This window comes from Adiantum capillus-veneris, chromosome 16, assembly GCF_014529385.1.
Source record: "Adiantum capillus-veneris isolate H3 chromosome 16, ASM1452938v2, whole genome shotgun sequence".
Taxonomy (NCBI): Eukaryota; Viridiplantae; Streptophyta; class Polypodiopsida; order Polypodiales; family Pteridaceae; genus Adiantum; species Adiantum capillus-veneris.
In genome coordinates, this window is record NC_140946.1 from 116944236 (window position 1) to 116956257 (window position 12022).

The following is a 12022-nucleotide window of genomic DNA, read 5'->3' on the forward strand; positions in this document are numbered from 1 at the left end:
AAAAAGGGTGGGGGTTCACATGTCCCGTCCGTTTGATTTGTGTGCGACAAGTTTAATTTTATGGAAACCGAGAAAAGCAAAATGGCAATGTCGCTGATCGACCACGTTCACTGTCCAGAGCATGCATTCTTTTTATCTTGCTTCTCCCTCGCTCTCTCAAGCGAGCTACAGAAGAGGAGGTGGGTATGGGGAACTCTGTGGGTAGATTGCTGGAGAAGCTTTCGTGCACGCACAAGGAAGTGCGGATTGTCATGCTTGGCTTAGATGCAGCAGGTATTGCGTGTGTTTGTGTGTGTGTGTGTGTGTGTGTGTGTGAGAGAGAGAGAGAGAGAGAGAGAGAGAGAGAGAGAGAGAGAGAGCTCTGTGTTTGCGCAGGGAAGACGAGCATCATGTACAAGCTCAAGCTGGGCGAATACGTGAGAAGCATCCCCACCATCGGATTCAACATAGAGAAAGTGGAGTACAAGAGCATCCTGTTCACACTGTGGGATGCGGGTGGCCAGGAACAGATCCGTCATCTTTGGAGACACTACATTCGAGCTGCCCAGGTCTTAAACTTACAACCCTGTGATTTTTGCTTGTTGGTGTTTGATTCTTGGCATGTAGCTATCTTGGTGTAAACCTTTTAGTCTGTATAAAGAGTTGGACTCTCGTGTACAAGGCAGACTAGGGTGCCACCCTCCTAAACATAACCATAAACCTAGGAAAGAACTGAGAGAAGAAGAAGAAGAAGAAGAAGAGTATTTTAACGTCGTAGGAAACTATCCCGAGAGACCTTAAAGATCTATCCGACGAGGAGAGTTGAACTCAAGACCTCTTATTCAAGAGGGAAATGGCACTGCATATGGAGAGAGCCCTGGCGCACCATCGCCATGAGGATGGCCGAGGAACAGCCACCACCCATGACAAAACATCAGCAGTCCAAAACTGAGCTAGAGAACACCAACTGAACCAATCTGCCACTAGGGACTAGGCCATTGAGGCGGGCCATGCACCTTGGAAGGGCGAAGTAGGGTCCCCGAGGATGCCACGAGTAGGGCTAAGCCGCCCCCTCACACCAGACTAACGAAACCCAAGCCGCCATTTCTACTCTGCATCAAGTAAGGAGGTGTGAGCTGCCACCATCATCCCCAATCTCCACAAACAACTTCATCTCCCTTGATACTGCAAAGCGTCTCTGTGCCTCATACCTGACCAGTTAGGCACTCCGATCTCATCCCGATCTGCATTTGAGAGGTTGACTACCACACTTTGGTCCTATTCTCTTCCACTTGTGCATGTCACAATATGTGGAAATTCCCAAAATACCCTGCAAATTTCCAAAAATCCCAAATACCTCTCATGTTTTGCCTAAAATTCCCAAAATGCCCTTCATACTTTTATACATTCCCAAAATTATCCTTGTTAGTCTCAAAGACATTTTTCTTTCATAAGAAAATTGGCGCTCTCAATAAAATAAGAAGAGGATAGAACTGTTTAACCTCGCAGTACACACAACCTAAGCGACCTCAAAGATCTATCCAATGAGTCTTGAATTCAATACCTCTTATTTAAGAGCACATGTTTCCTACACCTGACACAATATAGACTTTAGTGGTTTCTTACCATTTTGCCTACATTATAGAGACTTTGCCCGTCTATCAGCTCTTATCACCAAATTAGAACTTAGATAGCAACATAAACAAATTGTACTTGAATGTCTTCAAAAATGAAGATATGTAATTTGTGAATATGGAGATATGCAAATTAACCTTATGATGATCGTCTTTGTACAAATTAAGAGTGTCAAATTGTTGACTCATTGTAATACTATGATGTGCACACGAATGGGACCAAACTGAATGTGTCACCTCCACGAGAGGGCACCTCCTTGTATTATGCTTAGGTAGTTACATATGGGCATTCACACCACGACCTATCCGGCACTCACTACACTTCATGGCAGTGGTAAACGAGCTCCCAGACTTTGCTTTCTTAGCGTGATTATTATTGCTTAGATTAAGCACGCTCATTGCCTTCTAGGGAGAACCCTCTCCTGAAGCTTGGTGCATTTACCATTTGTCTGGCTAGTGCCTCTTATTTAATTGTCACCGAGCCCCTCAATGGGAGTTTCATCGCTAGCATGGGTGATTCAAAGCTCATGGCAGCTCTCAGGAAGTGTCGCCGGATTTCTTTGGATGGAAGGAAAAGGGCTTCTCACTCTCAAGCAAATGCTTCCAACCCAAAGAAGATTTTGAAGCCCTCTTTCTTTGGTGCTCGGACACTATCATAGGAAATTCTACATGGTGTGATAAGGTCAATGAAACCGGCCCGTGGTGGGGCGGTAGGCGTTGGCTTTCACCCGAAATTCTTTACTTTAGACACACACACAGAGCACTTTGCAAAGAGAACCTGCAACGGGAATTAACACTTAAGAACACACACGGCTCGGAAGCTAGAATGCCCCGAGCAGACGCCGACAACCTGTAGGCCCCAAGATTGGCGCCCCTTTCAGTATTTCTTTATACTTTGAGAGGGTAAATTTACAAAGTAGAGTCTTGGGAATCCTTTGTCTATATCCAACTAGATACCACTTGATTTGGCCAAATTTCGGCAGCATAATAGCCCCAAAACCTGCGCGAAACCGATTCCCCTGCTGGAACTCACTTCCACTGGCATAAACCCTCTGATTCCTGCCCAAAAACAGTAAATTCAGCACGCTGTATTTATTGGTTTTTGCCCTGTTTTCAGCCCCAAACAGTGCCCTGACTGTCCTCTGCCAGTGGGGCACTATTCCCAATGGTTCTGGCGTCTGTATGGCTGAAAAACAGTCAATTTACAGTGCATACACAGCGCTGAAAACGCACCTGTACGGTGAGGTTATGACCCTCACCGATGCCTGCTTTGGAGTAGCAGTTAGCTACCCCTGTTCCTGCTCAAGGTGGCTCTTGCCTCAGCACAAAAGCATGAACCCACATAGCTGTACATCAGTCAAATGAAGAGCCCTCTTGTGGGGCATCACATAACTGCACGTAGGGGAGAGAGAGAGAGCAGTGTGTAGTGTGCAGGTCATCACTCCTAGCACCACACTGTACATAGAGAGGAAAGCATGCACTCCATAGCTCTTAACCTGTGATAGGTTCTCAATGTTCTCAATGAAGCATCCTCCCAGCATAAATCGAGCGCCCCCTCTGCTGCCCTTGACTTGTAATGCATCTATGAACAAATAGATGCAAAAAGGGGAAGATTTCCATGGCTGCCAAAACTTGCGTATCGCTGAAAACGCAGCAAAACAGCCCTGTAAACACGCATCTGATGCCTTCCAATGCTGAAAATGAGCTCCTTGGACCTAGGCAAAGTCATGGGAAGCTCAAAAATGGAGAGAAATGGCTGAAAATCAGAGTTAACAGCCTCCAAAACTGCTCCAAAAAGTCAGTTACGAGTTCTGTTCTCCCAAACTTGGCAAATTGACCAAAAAGTGCCACTTGGCACTCATGCATGCAATTTTCCCGCATTGGGTTTCCTGCTTAAAAATCTCTCAACTGGTGCATCAATTGACTTTGCAGCAGAGTACTAAAATGTTCCCCTTGTCATACCGGAGGTAATGACGTGAACACATTTCACGGCCCAAAATAGCAGTTCCCTAATTTTTAGGAGATGCTTCCGTTGGGCTCTCGTTGGTCTTCTGACCATCTATCCTCATTGGGACCGCATCCAAAAGTGCAATGTGGCCCAACTGTCGGATACTTTCTGTTGGTGATCCCACCTTGACTTTATGCCTTTATTGAGTTCACTTCCTAGTATCCACCAACTTGCTAAGTGCGATTGGGGGACCTGTATGATCTTGCTCTGAGCCTAGACATCCTCTTACTGTACGAATTCCAGTGCCGACCAACTTCCCGTCTGCGGGTGAAACTACCGTTCACATTGGCCATATAATGTCCGACCATTTGCAACTTCAAAAAGAGGGTCTCAAAAAGTAAACAAAAATCATTGGAAAGAAACCAACAACTAAGGTTAGCAGTTGCCACGTCCTCGTGACATACCCCCCTCTTGAAATCGCAATCGTCCTCGATTGCATATCATAAATACATGCCACTGATGATCTTGTGTTGTTAGCACTCTTTTATCATCGCATGTATCCGCAAGAAAGACTGTCAAAACATATGTACAAATGACTTAATGAGACCTTCATACTTTTGTCAAACTGTACACTGTTGTTGCACTGAATCCATAAGTACATTTCATGTGCTAGCTCTATCATTACCCCTCTTTTGTAGACATTGTGTTGGGGCATACGTAGGCTGTAACCCAAAGGCCTCAAGGTAAAGCTGCAATACATTTGGTGACTCTGACAGTTCATGCTCTTCCATCCACTTTGCATCCATAGGTGGATAGTTCTTGAACTTCACCACATGGCATCTTGCAACCTGTCCCTTAACATTTTACCTGTGCAAGAGGCTCTTGCCTCTGCAAACAAGCATAATTCCACAACACTGACGTACCACCCACGACCAAGTAAAGCTCAAATTTCAAGATGATTTACCAATGCGTCATAGAATCCAAGCAATCACCTCAGAGAATCGACAAGCAGCATGTCACCTGGCAGACCCACATCACTCCCGCAGGAGATCTAGTGGCCAATCTACCACCGTGAGACCTCTCCCTATCTCATCTTGGTTCATACTTGCAAACCCTAAAACGCGGCAGAAAATCAGCCCTAATTTGACCACTTTTTGGCAGGGCGAACATGCAGAATTTCTTGTCTGTCTTGTGAAGAGGAACCCTCTTCCATAATGCCCTTCCCTTTGTTGGCCATAGTGTAATCCCCGCGTTCCTGCACTGTGTGTCTTTATCCCAAAACAACCGAGGCTCACTCTTTGAGGAAAAAGTGATTGGTGTCCCGGCAACGGAACCATGAAACCGGCCCGTGGTGGGGCGGTAGGCGTTGGCTTTCACCCGAAATTCTTTACTTTAGACACACACACAGAGCACTTTGCAAAGAGAACCTGCAACGGGAATTAACACTTAAGAACACACACGGCTCGGAAGCTAGAATGCCCCGAGCAGACGCCGACAACCTGTAGGCCCCAAGATTGGCGCCCCTTTCAGTATTTCTTTATACTTTGAGAGGGTAAATTTACAAAGTAGAGTCTTGGGAATCCTTTGTCTATATCCAACTAGATACCACTCGATTTGGCCAAATTTCGGCAGCATAACAGCCCCAAAACCTACGCGGAACCAATTCCCTTGCTGGAACTCACTTCCACTGGCATAAACCCTCTGATTTCTGCCCAAAAACAGTAAATTCAGCACGCTGTATTTACTGGTTTTTGCCCTGTTTTCAGCCCCAAACAGTGCCCTGACTGTCCTCTGCCAGTGGGGCACTATTCCCAATGGTTCTGGCGTCCGTATAGCTGAAAAACAGTCAATTTACAGCGCATACACAGTTCTGAAAACGCACCTGTACGGTGAGGTTATGACCCTCACCGATGTCTGCTTTGGAGTAGCAGTTAGCTTACCCTGTTCCTGCTCAAGGAGGCTCTTGCCTCAGCACAAAAGCATGAACCCACATAGCTGTACATCAGTCAAATGAAGAGCCCTCTTGTGGGGCATCACATAACTGCACGTAGGGGAGAGAGAGAGCAGTGTGTAGTGTGCAGGTCATCACTCCTAGCACCACACTGTACATAGAGAGGAAAGCATGCACTCCATAGCTCTTAACCTGTGATATGTTCTCAATGAAGCATCCTCCCAGCATAAATCGAGCGCCCCCTCTGCTGCCCTTGACCTGTAATGCATCTATGAACAAATAGATGCAAAAAGGGGAAGATTTCCATGGCTGCCAAAACCTGCGTATCGTTGAAAACGTAGCAAAACAGCCCTGTAAACACGCATCTGATGCCTTCCAATGCTGAAAATGAGCTCCTTGGACCTAGGCAAAGTCATGGGAAGCTCAAAAATGGAGAGAAATGGCTGAAAATCAGAGTTAACAGCCTCCAAAACTGCTCCAAAAAGTCAGTTACGAGTTCTGTTCTCCCAAACTTGGCAAATTGACCAAAAAGTGCCACTTTGCACTCATGCATGCAATTTCTCCGCATTGGGTTTCCTGCTTAAAAATCTCTCAACTGGTGCATCAATTGACTTTGCAGCAGAGTACTAAAATGTTTCCCTTGTCATACCGGAGGTAATGACGCGAACACATTTCACGGCCCAAAATAGCAATTCCCTAATTTTTAGGAGATGCATCCGTTGGGCTCCCGCTGGTCTTCTGACCATCTATCCTCATTGGGACCGCATCCAAAAGTGCAATGTGGCCCAACTGTCGGATACTTTCTGTTGGTGATCCCACCTTGACTTTATGCCTTTATTGAGTTCACTTCCTAGTATCCACCAACTTGCTAAGTGCGACTGGGGGACCTGTATGATCTTGCTTGAGCCTAAACATCCTCTTACTGTACGAATTCCTGTGCCGACCAACTTCCCGTCTGCGGGTGAAACTAACACAAGGTTCCAATCCGAATTGGAAAAAGATTATAAAATGAAAGTCGTAGCTAATGAGCTGAATTTTTTTCCCATATTTTTACTTTTTTATTTGGAGCCACGGTTGAGGAGATATGATCAAAATACTGGACCCCAGTCTGCCCACATCATGCAGCCAAAAACTAAGGTTAGCAGTTGCCACGTCCTCGTGACAGTCAAGCTAGAAAAAAGCGAATGACGGGTACGTGGTGCAGGCAGAGTTCATCCCAAAAGTAGCGTTACAGAGCCTCATGACGTGCTGTGTAAACTCGGTTGTGCTTTATTTTATGGGCCGTCATATGTCGACACAAGGCTTATGGGAATGGGCAGTAGCAGCGACAAGCAATAGAAATGTGTTCTGCTAGTTCAAAGCAGTTGGGAAAGGCTTCTATGTGGTTGGATGTGACTCCGAGCAGATTGTTCGAGGTTTAACTATGAGAGGAGGCATTTGGGGTGCTTCTCACTTTGCTTATGCTATGCCCTGGACGCCCAAGTTTTGTCCGAATGACGAGTTTATGGATTTTTCTTTGTGTGGGTTACATTCAAGGGTTTTCCTCTTTGGCTTCAAGGCTATATCAACTCCATAGCTGCCATGCTGGGCAGGGTGTTGTTCATCTTGAAACTGCAGCGGTTTAGATCGGATTTAGACATAAATGTCTGTATACTGTAGATTATGAGCAAGCCCATCCCCAAGTATCTGGATTTGAATATGGGCAATTTTGGCGCCTTCCGGCAAGAGTTAGTGTTTGCCTTGTTCCAAATGCTTGTTACAAATGTTGAAGAATCGGCCATTATGCTAGGGGCTGTCCCGAGGTGGATACGTCCTACGGTCAGAGGATCGGAACAACTTGGAGGAGGGTCAACAGAGAGGTCTCTAGGACGGAAGCGAAGTGCTGTGAACAAGAAGCGACTTGCAAAGAGCGTGCTGAAGAGACGAGTTTGGCTAAAGAGATGGATTGCCTGGCGGTGGAGGTGCAAGAAGAACCAGCTGCGACGGTCGGACCCTTTGAAGAGAAAAGTAAAAAGATAGAAAGCTCGATTGAAGAGATGCAAGATAGACCTGAGACGATTGATAATGATGCTCCAGTGTCACAGACGTCAAGTGAATATTGCCAGCCTGAGCCAATTACTAGCGATGCTCGGGGCGAAAAAATAGACATCATCAGTCATATTGTTAAGGTTATGGGTAATAAAACCAACACTAGAAGTGTCAACTGCTTAAGCAGCAAAAGAAGAAAAGATGAATTTCCTAGTTTCTTCTGATAGTGGTTAGTTATCGGTGCCCTCGCTTGGTGATCAAGGGGATTGTTGTGACAGAGCTTTCTCCTTGGTGGCAACCCCATGACAGAGTTGGATCCTTCTTGCTACTTATGGTCTTAGGGTGCTCCCTTAGTCTCAAGGTCTCAACTGATGAATGCACATTATATAGGGGGGTTTCAAATAGTGAATCTCTTGAGTCCGAGTGTAAATAGCTTTGTGTAACCACGACACTAGTAGCACTTTTTTCAAAAATCTTATTACTAACTTGTGTACGACGAGATTTTTCAATTATTCTCTCATGCTAAAGATCTCGTGGTTTAGGGCTCCAGAAACTCGAGCATTTGGATACTAGTTGTGCACGACAAACACAAGTTGGTATTTGCATTCTTTATATCCAAAGAGGAGTATATTGCAACTCTTTTTGTATACATGATTGAAAGACATGCAAACTATAGAAAACAATAGATGGCAAACGAAAAAAAAAGACATACGTGCACAAAATGTATATACATGTGCACGCACAAGCGCTTGTACACACACGTATGTGTATGCGTGCACACACAGTTATACACTAACTTATCATGCTCATTGAAGGATTGAAACCAAATATCAAAGACAATATCTTGTAAGGAAGAGGATAAAGGTGTGTGGGGTAGAGAGAGGACTATTATGTTCCACATTAAGAAGAATTGGCACCTTTCCTTATGGTGAAAATGAAGATGCTTAGTAGGACGAGGTATGCATGAGCTTGCATGCATGCATTCTCATTTTTTCAAAGCTCAAGAGCTCAGACTTGTATATAATGTGTGTTTAGAGGGTACTTTAAGAACGCCTCTTTTAATGACTTTTTAACTGGTTTTGTTTTCCAGATTTTATCATATTAAAAAAGATTGGTACCCCCTACTAGCTTACCTTGTTAGGGGCCTACTGGGTCGTTTCTCTTTATATTAGCTAGATACTTTCTAGATTCTTCCACCCACAATAATCGCAGCAGTGCAACCAATCTACCTCGTGACAGGAAGCAAAACTACCATCACCTCGCAGGTATCGATCTCTGGCAGCCTCGACCAGACCCAAGAAGCCTGGGCTAACCGTCCCACCACTCCCAGCCTTCTCCTCCTGCGGCAGCTGCTGTTCGGGCACGTCCTGGTCATAGCAGCATAGACGGAAAAAAAGCTTAGTGCACTCGTTCGCGTACAGCTGTGGCCTGCCCTGCTCCTCTATGCGCGTCTTTGCTACCGCCTCTTCACCTATTCTCCTGGCAGCCACCGGCTTCTGCAATTGGCAGCTATAACGGCTCCTGCAATTGGCAGCTATAATGGCATCTTATTAACCCTTTTTTTACAATTGGGTACCCCCGGGCCCCTACTACTACCTTAAACTTGTTAAGAATCCCTTTTGTTAGCACATTTTGTATTATTTGTTCCACAATTAAACTTAAAGACCCTTCCTATTGAATTCACAAGGTACAATATCATGATTAGAAAGTGCACCCCTTGAGCCTAAGACTAAGGTAGCATTCAGATTGCCACATGGAACACTCCAGTAGGGCCATTTGTCCTTCGTGGCATGATTTGGTTGGAGCCAAGAGAAAATGTTCATATCCGTACCTACCATGTAGCGAGCAGCCTCATACCCCCAGAATAAAACCTGCTTTTCAACGCTAAATGTAGGGAGGGCTTCGAATCCATGACCCCAAGACAAGGGGGTCTAGCCATGAGGCCAAAGCCCATGTGCTGTGGGAAAAGCATCTTAACATTGTCCATGCCCAATGTGAACAAAATGTGCATGGAAATGGGAAAAGGATGTGTGCGCTTGTGCGCAGTCTCAACCTGCCCTAAGAATAAGCCAATGGGTACCTCTGTTTTTAGACTATTTCTAGGCACTCCTTGTACTCTTAAGGCCTACTCTCTTGATTTAGCATTCTACCACTTACTTTTGAACGAATTTTTATCCTAAGAAACTAAACTACAAAATCTCTTATTGAAAACACTGATACTTTCCCATATACATTCTTCCTCACACCTATCTTGGTTCGAAAATACTCACTAGGATAATTGTGTCTAAAATGTTGGCATTTATTCCTAGTCATTTTCTTTTATTTTATGTTTTAATATGATGCTTCACATGAATTGGATTGCACCCACACTTGTATGTCGCAAGGGTTGAACCATGGAGAGTGCGCTTAAAGCCCCTCGCCTTTATTGCTAGGCAAACTCCCCTTGACTCCCAGTCATTTTATTAAACAACTAACATGGAAGAGGGGTTAGACACTAAGATTGAGCTAACTCATAAGCCACTTGTCTTTCCTCTTTAATTAACACTAGACTTGTAATGGTATTGAGACACTTTTATGTCCTCTTAAGTTGCCAACTTTCTTTATTTATTTAAGAGTTACAATTGAATTTATGAGTGCTTTACATATACAAAGTTGTCTCACGAGATGAAAAAACTTGGCATTTTTTTAGGCCCCCATTAGCTTTATTCTTGCAAATGGTTTCTCAACCTCGAATGTGCCAAAAAAATGTTTGTTGTCTTTGCCATTTATTAATTTTTTGCAACTATATCATCCTAAAAGCCCTCTAGGTGAGGTCTGGATTGCTACATGACTAGCCTTAGTAGTCCTCAACGTGATTACATGCTTTCAAGGAGAAGAAAAGGTAGACATTAGAAGTTACAGTCTATTTATGAAAATTTGTCGATGCTGTTTTTTGGGTAAAATATGTCCTTTCATGATTTTTTTGTAATTTTTTAACAGAATCCAAAGGCAAGATTGATTGTGCAAGTACATTCTATCAGATATAACTCTTCTTCCGAGAGTTTTGAGACACTTAATATCCCATATAGATAACAATATAATCCTGGTCAGAGTTTTTTGGTTCAACTTGAATCATTTTGAGTTGGAATTGATAGCTTCATTTACATTGCTATTTTGATAGAAAAATCATATTAACTTTGTACCTTATATCAATGTTTAATCATACCTTTTAGATTTACCTTTATATTGGGGGGTTTTCTAATAAATTGTAAAGGCCACGATGTGAAACCCAATTTTTTATGTGTGCTATTTTATATAAAATTTGGTGATAGATCAACAAAATGAAGAAAATGAGACTATTTTGTACCTTATTCCATTTCCCAAAAAAAAAAGTGGGGCTTAAAAAATCATAAGGCGTGATAGAATATCTAAGAATTAGGGTTCACAGGCTTGCAGGCTGAGAATGGGTGTGGGGCGGGGGGAGGCCCCAGTTACAAGGTACCTCCGAGGGAGGGGCCCTTGACTGGACGACCTTTCTTCTCAGGCTCGGCGACGTTTGTGACTCTCTATTTTCATAACCAAGGCTCCAAGGGGGTCACTTGCAGAGATGCGGGAAACCTTGTAGAGGCATGGCGTTCTAGCTTCGGAGAAGCCTTTTTTGAGGGTTGTTGGCTTGGTACGGGGAGTGGGCACCGCTAATTGAGTTTGGGGGCTACTACAGTTTTGCCAAGCCTTTGGTGCTCCATTGTTGTCTTACATCTTCTTTTTATATTTGATGGTAATCAAACTGTAAATTGATCCCTAGCACCTAGCAATTGCTTGAATTGAGGTATTGGATTGACATTCATTAACATTGCTAATATTTTCAATACAGGGGGTAATTTTTGTAGTGGATAGTTGTGATCATGAAAGAACGGAGCAAGCAAAAGAAGAATTAACACAAGTCATGGCAAACCCTGATGTGGCTCACATGCAAGTGCTTGTGCTAGCAAACAAGCATGACCTCCCACATGCCATGCCTCTTCTTGAGACTATCGACAAGCTTGGTCTTAGATCTGTTAAACAAAAGAAATGGCACATTCAAACTTGTAGTGCTAGAACAGGTGAAGGTCTTCATCAAGGTCTGGATTGGCTAGCCTCCACCTTGACCTAAGAAAATTAGAAACTATATTTTAATTCAAATTAGCTTTTCTAAGCCATATTCCATTTGATCTATCAATGCTTTTAATTGTAACGATTCTAGTCTCTTAAGGGTGCTACATTTGATTTTGTAATTAATTTCCTTGAATTAAACACAATCATTTTTCCTAGAGCCATCAAAAGCCCAATCAACTTGAGAGTCATTTCAAGGTTGCAATATGCAAAGACCCCAATAAACTAAAATTAGAGGATGGCCAAAATCAAGCCAAGGCAATGTGTGTGAGGCTTCATGACAACCCAAAAAAAAAGGCAAACTATTGCATAAATGTTGATCTAAAACCTTTAATCAAGCTTTGAAATTTT

General features: G+C 43.7%; 1 protein-coding gene across 1 annotated transcript; it reads left to right on the plus strand.

Annotated features, from left to right (window-relative positions):
• The first annotated feature begins 100 nt into the window (after nucleotides 1-100).
• Nucleotides 101-11835, plus strand: LOC147439715 (uncharacterized). The gene is made up of 3 exons (XM_086485517.1): nucleotides 101-273; nucleotides 376-548; nucleotides 11394-11835. The coding sequence occupies exons 1-3, from the start codon at nucleotides 186-188 to the stop codon at nucleotides 11670-11672; spliced, it is 540 nt and encodes a 179-aa protein (XP_086341643.1). The 5' UTR covers nucleotides 101-185; the 3' UTR covers nucleotides 11673-11835.
• Nucleotides 11836-12022: the final 187 nt, after the last annotated feature.

Excerpts from the sequence above, each read along its gene's own strand:
- LOC147439715 (XM_086485517.1), top strand. The coding sequence starts at position 186 with ATGGGGAACTCTGTGGGTAGATTGCTGGAGAAGCTTTCGTGCACGCAC. Across the intron at positions 274-375 it reads GCTTGGCTTAGATGCAGCAG|GGAAGACGAGCATCATGTAC; the intron begins GTATTGCGTGTG and ends GTGTTTGCGCAG. Across the intron at positions 549-11,393 it reads ACTACATTCGAGCTGCCCAG|GGGGTAATTTTTGTAGTGGA; the intron begins GTCTTAAACTTA and ends TTTTCAATACAG.